This window comes from Cornus florida, unplaced genomic scaffold (assembly GCF_030987335.1).
Source record: "Cornus florida cultivar Cherokee Brave unplaced genomic scaffold, ASM3098733v1 CherokeeBrave_3.0.0_Hap2_Chr10, whole genome shotgun sequence".
Lineage (NCBI taxonomy): Eukaryota > Viridiplantae > Streptophyta > Magnoliopsida > Cornales > Cornaceae > Cornus > Cornus florida.
In genome coordinates, this window is record NW_026775580.1 from 53,904,821 (window position 1) to 53,914,800 (window position 9,980).

Below are 9,980 nucleotides of genomic sequence, written 5' to 3' on the forward strand. Positions count from 1 at the left end.
TCAAAACGCCTAAACCTAAACTAACGAATTAAAGGAATGGATTTAAAAATATTGAATCCTAATTGTGTTAAGTCAAATCAACTGCAACTAAGTTGAATGGCTTCCTGGATTAATGGATGATAGTTAAGTCATCTCAACTGAATAAGTTGAGAGACTAACTAGCTGGTTTATTGTATGTCAGTTTAATAAATATTTGAACTACATACCCTGGTTCTGGACGGACTTTATATATATGTTTATGGTACCACGAGATGAGCTTGAGTCTCAGACTCGTTGGTTAGGGTGCGTATATGCAATGGATGCGTAACTGGCTATAGTAGTTGAGGTGTACCCTGTTAGGTCTAGGTACTTATGCCCGCCTTTGGGTGCGTTTTCGCATGTTGCCTTCTATTCAGGTTGGGACCCCTGCTATAGTTCAGTGAATGTCCCTTAGTGTGGATATATATATGTGTATGGACTAGATAACTATTGTTGAGATATCTAGGGTGTATCTGCGTATCGGGTCACTGTGTGGATTGTAGTTAGAGAATAATTTGTATGTGGGCCTGACCCACTCTTATTTTTACAAGTGTTCGTTAGTTCCAGTGGTAGAGCTAGATCGTGCTGAGCAGATACAGTCATTCATTCCACCGATGCTGTAGGACTTTGTTTCCTGTTTTAGGCTTTGGTTTTATTCCAGTCATTTGAGTTCAGTGGGGTATTTTAGGGGTCCACTAGATGGATTCCCGAGTTGTATAATTTGGAAAACGATTTGTATTCGTGGAGGATCAGTTGTAATAGAATAGTTTATTTATCAATGGAATTAATTATTCTGAGGTTTCAATTATTGGATTATCATTTTAGTTTTCATTTCAGCAAATTTTATTTATCTTATTTGTTTTAATTGTATTCTGTGTTCGATTATTGCTAATTGGTTTGATATCCTCGGGTTATCGGGCGTGGGCCTGGCCAACCCGCATTCGGAAATCCAGGGGTATCACATGAATTGACATTATTGTCCTTTGACTTGATAGTTGACCTATTTGGACTATAAAATTACCTTTTTAACCTTTACAACTCAATTTATTTAACTAAACTACCATTTCATGCCAACAATATATATATATATATATATATATATATATATATATATATATATATATATATATAATTAATTATATATAACTGTAACACACACACACACACATAGATGTATGGATGTGGTTGTTCATGTGGATGGAGGTTAGTACTAGTAATATTAAATTCGGTATAATATAATGTAATATGAAAATACAAAAGTGGGACAATACCACTTGCAATGTGATATTTGATTTTTTTTTTTTTTTTTTTTTCGTGTGATATTTGATTCACACAACACCAATCCAAATTTGTTATATTAAAAATATAATAATATATACATAAACTATATTGGAGGTGGGTATTTGATAAAACTATGGGTTATTGTCAAAACCAAAACAAAATTGGTACAAAACCATGTAGGGTCACCTCGTCTTCAATTCTTGTTCTCCAGTGAATGGTCTTGGTGCCAAGCCTCAATTTGTTGTTAGGAGACCTGTAGGTGAGAAAAGCTCAAAAAAATAAATAAATACAAGTCTAGCCACAGTACGTTCCCGGTGGATTCCGATCGAGCTGGTCAGATTCCGATGACAAACACAGTATGCAAGACCAAAATGATACTTGCAGCTCTGATTTGCTTCTCATTTTCAATTTAGAGAGAGAGAGTGATGGCTCTGATTTGAGATCGTCATGGGTTTGATTGGGATTGTTGTGGGTTCAAATGGGTGGAGATGTGGTGGCAGGAAAGATGAAAAGCGATAGCCGGCGAGGTGCGAATGCCAACACGCCAGAGCCGAAGAGGACCAAACCTAGAAAATGCCGGCGAAGGTTGTAGGGATCCAGCGCATTATATTTATGTGTGTGTCTGTATCCAGCGTATTATATTTATGCGTGTCTGTAAATTACAAAATACTAGTGTGAAGGAAGAGGGGTATTTGAGTCATTTAAATAGTCTCATATTTTTAATCAAGGATTATTATTTTATTAAAGGGTAATAACGTCTTTTTTTACTTTTTTAGGAACTGTTTGGCTGCAATTTATTACAGGGGGTGTGATTGTTCAAAAAGTGATCAATTTTCATATGGCTGTTAATAGAGCAAACCTCATGGGTTGCGAGTATAATTAACCCTAAAAAATACAAATAGAATATCTTTTTATAGGGTAAATAGATATATATTTAAAATTTTTGGTTTGCCCTCTCCAGTATTCTTCGTCCAAAAATTCAAAATTTTTTTTCTTGCACCCATCATCCAATGGGTGCATTGAACCATTAATTATCGCCCCAGCGCGTGTACTACACGGTCCAGACGGTGCGGAGTTTTTTTCCAACCACCCCAACTCACCTGCGTCTGGCCCACCGAATCACAAATTTAACCGTCGGATGCGCGGCTTATGCTTTGATTGGCAATCTGTAGAAAATATCCAACGGTTGGGTAAAGATGGTTCATGGAGATTGATAACCACAACAAACACTTAATATATTCACTCCTCAAAGAAACTCTAGTACCGGGAGAAACTCTAGTAGGTATAAAACTTCTTCAACTCGCCGCTCTCTCTCTCTCTCTCTCTCTTTGCTCTCTCTGATCAGGACCACTTTACTCTCTCTGATCAGGACCACCAGGTAATGCTTCACTATTTCTAGCATACATTTTCATACATGTGTATATATATTTGTATGTACAACTCAAGTTAAAATCAATCAATCGTTTTCGGCGTTTAGCTAAGCATTTTAGGTTCTTTGGGTCTTTGCTTTTTGGATGGATACTTCTGAAGCAGCCTGTTTTTTTGTTTTATTTATTTAAGGTCCGCGATTCATGCCTCTTTCTCCTTCCGATTCGACTTTAGGGGTTTTTAAGTTCGTTTGTTAGGGCTTTGATTTTTGGATTTTCATTTGCTTTTATATGTTTATTTTCTGTGAGATTCTATCAAATTGGAGAACAGTTTTTATTTCTTTGTCTTTTGTACAAAGCAGACTTTTGTTGCAGATTCAATGCTAATTTCGATAGCATTCAAATGGGTGAAATTGTTTTGGCTAAATTTTCATAACCTATTGTCTATAAAATTTACCTTTTTTTTTTTTGAAAAAAGAACGGAAAAAAAAGCATTGCAAGACTGAGAGTATTGGTTCTTTTTCCAAGAATTGCCATAAGACCGTTTATTATAGAATTATTACCTATCTGTGCTGAATACAAGACTTAATTACAGCAAGTTTTTGTTGAATATTGCGTTATTTTTATCGATTGTCCTGGTATCCATTGCAATTTCGAAAGATTTTTGAGCATGAGATTCAATTTCTAGCATTTCTTTGTTCTACTTTTAGCAAATTGAAAACTTGTTGAAAATCACATCCAAAATTCCTGATATCCGACTTATCGGGAAAAAAAAAAAAAAAATTCCCCGTTGGATTGTTGTTGGCTTAAGATGTTCTGAATTCTTTTTATTTTTTAATACTACATCACTTTCTTCCTTGTTTCTTTCAGATTATAAGTCATCCGTGCATCAGGAATTCCAGCTTGATCTTCTTTCTTTCTTATTAATGGCCGTATGTCAGAAACTGATTATGCTGTTTTTTTTCCATGAATTAACTGATTATGCTTCAAGTCACCAGGTTGTATCTCTTTCTTGTTTTATGCCTCTTATATATTTGAATTGTCAACTGTCTCAGGTCAGCAAACTTTTTAAAGATGAAGCTACTGAGGAAAAGGGTGAGCGGGCTAGAATGGTGAGTGTTTCAGTTCAGGCTTGTAATGATGGATCCATATTTTAAGTAAATGATTGATATATGCATCTACACCATCCTATGTTACATACGTGCTATGGATGTGGGTTTGCGCTAAATAATGTTTTTATAGTCAAATAACGTTCAATTATTTAATATTCTTCTTTTATTTTCTATAGTCAAATAGAAAACAAAAGAAGAGTCCATATGCAATACTTCACACATCTTTTAAGACAAATTTTTGTAGAGTCCATTTAACATGGATTCCATCTAATATATAATATAATCATGATGATACGTTATTAAAGCACCATGTGTATGAATTGCATACAACAATTGTTAGTTTAGTTCAAAGTTCAACTCAACTTAATAAAGCATTTTTCCAACTAATTTTTTTTTATTTTTTTTCCTTGTTGGTACTCACACACACTTGTCTCTTTTGAGACTTGAACCCTGACCTCCTTTGGGAAGTAAAAGGCTGATACCGCTAGGCTACTGGCCCGTTGGTATTTATTTTTCCAACTATTTGTGGTTGGTTACATGAATCTTGTTTTTCTATTAAGCTCTTTGTAATGATATCTTTCTAATGAGAGAGCCTATCACCCCATATTCAATTTCATGGACAACTTTTCCGATATTCATTCTTAGGGCGTGCTTTATTTTGCCATCCATCCATGTACTTACAATTAAGCACCATTCTTGATGATATATATATATTTGATAAGTAATAATTGAATAAAAGGTGTTCAAAAGGGGAACGTACAAAAGTGGAACCGGGATTTAAGGACCCAAAGAATCCAAAAAAATGATTAATTCATCAGAAGAGGAGCAAGAACTCCTTTTCACATAACTAAAAAGAGAGCGAATAATATGAAGTTTCAGCGTCGCCATGGACGACTCCTTCCCTTCGAACATTATGCTATTCCTCTCCTTCCAAATGCACCACCACATGCAATGTGGAACTATACTCCAATAGTCGCGTACACTGCTTCTCACACGACATCCCCTCCATGCATTAATCAGTCCCTTAGAAGATCGGGGCATTACCCAAAGCATACCAAATAAGCCGAGTATAAGGTTCCAGCAGTCGTGCGCCACGGGACAATGCAGGAGGATATGCTCCACTGACGCACCATCTCTGTTTGCAAAGGCAGCACCAGTTAACAATACAGTTACATCTCTTCCTCAAATTGTCAATTGTTAGGATCTTGCCCCATACAGCAGTTCATACAAAGAATGCCACTCTAGGTGGAGCCTTAGAATGCCATATGGTCTTCCATGGAAAATCAATGCCATCAAAGTTAGAGAGGCATAGAAACATAGACCGTACTTCGAATCGACCTTGGGAAGAGGGGACCCATGTAAGATCATCACTACCTCTGCCAACGGCCTCTTGCTGATACAACAAATCCAAGAGAACACATACCTCGTTCATCTCCTAATCGTGAAAAGAACGCCGAAAGTGCATGTCCCACGTAATCCCACTACTATCAAGCCGATAACAGTCAGCTACGCAGGCATGTGTATCAATTGCGATATTGTACAATCTGGGAAAGGTACAAGATAATGATTGGTCACCGCATCATAAATCCTCTCAAAATCAAACACATCTGCCATCACGAACTTTGAATCTGATGTGGGAAGAGAAAACTTCCCAGCCCTTCCGAATGAATTTTCACACACCGACTCCTCCCGCAATAGAGACCGGACAAGTAGACCAGCCGCCACTCTCCTCCCCAAAACGACAAGAAACAAGCCTTCTCTAAGGGTGATGCCTTTCCCTACCGAATCTCTATAACCATTTGCCCAAGAGAGCTTGATTAAAGGGAACCAATCTTCGGATACCCAGACCACATGGGCTTGCAAACTTGCTCCCATCTGACGAGATGATACTTAAACTCTTTGACCCTTCCGCCCCAAAGGAAATCCCTTTGGATCTTTTTGATCCTTTCGGCAGCAGAACATGGAATTTGGAACATAGATAAAAAATAAGTAGGAAGGCTCGATAAAGGGCTCTTTATGAGAGTATCTCCCCCCCCCCCTGGCCGCCCGGTGGATAGATATTGCTTCTTCCACTCTGCCAATCTCTTTGATATATATATAAGAACCTAACAACTTATTATATGTCCATATTACGTGACTTATGTCATTACACTAAGAAGTATGGACACGGACACGACCCCGATAAGGATACACCGAAATGTCAAAATCCAAAAAAGTAGGATACAAATATAGCGTGGACACGGCTAATATAATATAAATTTTCATTTATATATCTATTGAATAACATAATTATAAAACTTTATCATAGGGTTACAGGGTATAATAGCTAAATAGGATGAGTTTTTTTCCCATTTTAATCTAAGTTTAAATTAAATATCTCAAGGTATATACATAAATGTATTATATAATATAATTTTTTGGGTCTTTACATAGCCTCAGTCATGTATTGAAAGTACACTGTTGGTTATGTTTTCCGTAGTGTTTCTTTTTTTTTTTTTTTTTTTTTTTTTTTTGTTCTTTCCTTAAGCAGCATTTTATTACCAACAAAGCAGCAAAACAGGAACAAGAGGTTAACCTCTTTGATACAAGAAAAAGGCTAAAACAACAGCTTAACCACTAAGAAAGCCCATTTTTTCCCGTAGTGTTTCATGGTTTCTCTTAACAATGCTTAAACTTATTATTATTATTTTATTTTTTAATGGAACTCCAATTCCTATATTGATTTCTTATTAGTGAATGAATATTTTTCTTTTTTGTTTTTGCTTTAGGCATCATTTATTGGAGCAATGGCAATCGCTGACTTGGTGAAGACAACTTTAGGGCCCAAGGGAATGGTAATTTTATTTTGTATCAGTGTGTTGAAAAATAGGAATATACTGCAATTTAGGCACCTGCCTCTCGTAATTTGACTTAATCATCTGCTCGTTAATGTCATTTCTTCATAGGATAAGATCTTACAATCAACTGGCAGAGGACGCAGTGTTACTGTAACAAATGATGGTGCCACCATCTTAAAGTCCCTCCATATTGATAACCCAGCTGCTAAAGTCCTTGTCGGTATCCTTTAAAATGCTGCTCTTTTTGTTTTTCTTGTGCCTCTTTGTGTGTGGCTTTTGATTATTTTGATCTGTGAAAATTTTGGCGTTGCTTACGAAACTTGTACATGCTTATAGATATTTTTTTCACAAAATGTTGTGTGGTATATACACTTGTAAAATAAAAAATAAAGTCAACAATTAGCGGCAGGAATGTTGATTATGCCTGCGATGCTGCTGAGACACGCAGTTGCAATATATCATTTGACGCTCATCCTTGACTCAATAATGCCCAGACATTTCAAAAGTTCAAGATGATGAAGTGGGTGATGGGACAACTTCTGTTGTTGTTTTGGCTGGGGAGCTTTTAAGGGAGGCAGAAAAGTTGGTAGCAACAAACATCCATCCAATGACAATAATTTCAGGTTTATTTAAGATTCTTACTATCTTTTCCCGGGGTTTTACTTTTGTCAGCAAGGAATTATTCCATCTATAGTTGATAGATGTACTGTTTGGTTGCATGTGTAAGTAGTTCTTTTTTCTAATAGATTCATTTTGTTTTTTTTTTTTTTTGCTTAAAACAGTGAATTGATACTTTATTTAAATGTACCTTGTTGATACCTTTTCTATTGGTCGGTGAATGCAGTCTAATAATACCCAAATTTTACTTTTTTCTTACCCCTTTTGGCACTATTTTTTTCCTCACGCAGGGGGGGTCCCAGAAAAGTATGTGAGTGGGGGCGGCTTTTAACAAAAAAAAATATTGTGGGGGTAATAGTGAAGTTTTTCAATAAATTCAGGGGGGGGGGGGGGGGGGGGGGCAAAATTTAAATTTTATAGGTATAAAAATAAAAAAACAAAATTAGTAAGTAAAAAAATACAAAAAGGAAATATTTCAGTTGGGGCAATTGCCCCCACTGGGCCTATATTGGGTCTGTGCCTGCCCTTACGTTGACTTCAAAGATGAATTAGATTACTCATGACCTGGCACATTTTATTTTACATCAATAGTAGCTTCTTTCTCCTAACTAAACTCATATTGGGTGTCAACATCTTTGCTAAGATATCCCCATGTTTCTTGATCTGTATGCTATTAATAAGCAGCAGTACCACTGGAACCAAAACTTAAACCCATATTGAAACCCTAAAATGAAACGTAAATCTAAAACCCTAACTGAAACTAGAAATGAATGTAGCTTCGGATTAAGACCTGTGTCTAAGTGTCAGTCTGGCTTCAGTTTTGAGTTTCAAATTCAGCTCACGGTGACCTTCAAAGGATGGCAGAGCTTAGTGGCAAGTGAATGGCAAAAGGTCTAGCAACGCATATGCACAACAATATGCATGCTAAAAATTTGTAGGGTATTGGATTCTGATGTATACTGTTGGAGAATGTCATTATAAACCTTAAATTACTCCTTGTACAATTAATGGCATATTTTTCACTTATCAAAAAAAAAAAAAAAAAAAAAACCTTAAATTACTCCTTGACAGAATATTGACATGAGAGTATCATACAAGTGATTTTAGCCTATGGTAGAATATTGATTAGAGTGATTTATGGGATTGATTTTAGGAATCTTCCATCAATGTATTTTCCATATTTATCACTTGTATTTTGTTACCTATTGTTATGACAAACGCAACGAACTCAAGATAAAATCAAGAATCACGACAGAAATATTAACACACCACACAAAAAACACAAATATTTATACGTGCTTCGGCAACAACCTACATCTACGGTTGAGATCCGGCGAAAGTCTTCACTATATGTAAAATCGGAGATTACAAGTTTTTAGTCCCACTCTGTTTCTTTACGAATTTCAGTCTCTCTCTCACACCACTCCAAACCTTAAGCACCCTTATATATTAGGCTACAAAAGACTAATTAGGGTCCACGATCCATGAGCAAAAAAGTGGTCAAAATTTTCCTTGGGACCAAATTTAGGCCACAAAATCACACCTATATATAGTGGTGCTTATGGTAAATAATATTAAGAGAGAATGTAATGGAAAAAGATGTAACCTTTTGGACTTTGTGTGTCGTAGATGTAAGTCCTAGTGGTTGAACCACGTAATATTTTTGTGTTCTCGTTCAATTTTTCTCTTACTTATATTTTATTATTTACAACATGGTATCGGAGCAAGTTTACCATACTCTACTTTATACTCTACTAATCTCGGATTTTCGGATCAACTTGTCTTGGATCTTCGGAACAACTCGTCTCGTCTTGTCTCGGATCTTTGGACCAACTCATCTGGGAACTCCAGATCAACTCATCTTAGACTCTCAACAACTTCATATATAGTTTTACTTTTTTTTTTTTTTTTTTGATAATTAAGCAAATTCATTCAAAAAACGTTCGAAAGGGGAACGTGTCCCAAAAACAACAAAGGGATCCTATGGTCCCAACGAAGAAATAAAATCAATCATCTCCTCCGATGAGGAACAAACCCTACCTGAACCCCAAAAATATAAAGATGTAATAAAATCTGACTTAAGAACAGCAATTAAGGATTCCTTTCCTTTAAATGGTCTATTATTCCGCTCCCTCCACAAACACCACCATAAACATAAGGGCGCCATCCTCCAAAACCCACGAGCATGACCTCCCACATGGCACCCTCTCCAAGCCTCCATCAATCCTCTTGTAGATCAAGGCATAACCCTCGACACCAACAGTCCAAAGCCACTAGACAATGCATAAGAAGATGATCCACCGATTCCCCATTGCACTTACACATACAACACTAGTTAATTGTGATTTGTCTTCGCCTCCTCAAATTATCAAGTGTCAAGATCTTGCCCCACACCACTGTCCAAGTATATAATGCCACTTTGAGCGGCACCTTAGATCTCCACACAGTTTTCCACGGAAACGTAATCCCCGTAGTATCTGAGAGGCATCGGAAAAATGATCTCGCTTCAAACATTCCCCGAGAAGTAGGCACCCAAACAAGCAAATCTCTATCTCTGTCACGGATCTCATGCTGATTCAAACGATCTAACAACCCGCAAATGTCATCCAACTCCCAATCTTGAAACGCTCACACAAACCGCACATCCCAAGTCAACCTCTCGCTATTAAGCCGATAGCAATCAGCAACCGAGGCATGCCTATCAACAACAATCCTATGCAATTTGGGAAATGAACAAGCAAGGGTAC

The 9,980-nt window shown here is 36.7% G+C and overlaps 1 protein-coding gene across 1 annotated transcript in view; it reads left to right on the top strand.

Moving 5' to 3' along the window:
* Positions 1–2,549: 2,549 nt before the first annotated feature.
* LOC132277628 (T-complex protein 1 subunit beta-like) overlaps positions 2,550–9,980 on the top strand; it is a 19,481-nt gene continuing 12,050 nt past the window's right edge. The window contains exons 1-7 of the mRNA XM_059779468.1: positions 2,550–2,677; positions 3,537–3,598; positions 3,722–3,778; positions 6,547–6,612; positions 6,724–6,835; positions 7,110–7,308; positions 8,052–8,124. Coding sequence (XP_059635451.1) covers positions 3,593–3,598; positions 3,722–3,778; positions 6,547–6,612; positions 6,724–6,835; positions 7,110–7,308; positions 8,052–8,124 — 513 coding nt within the window. The 5' untranslated portion in view covers positions 2,550–2,677; positions 3,537–3,592. The remainder of the gene's footprint in view (positions 2,678–3,536; positions 3,599–3,721; positions 3,779–6,546; positions 6,613–6,723; positions 6,836–7,109; positions 7,309–8,051; positions 8,125–9,980) is intronic.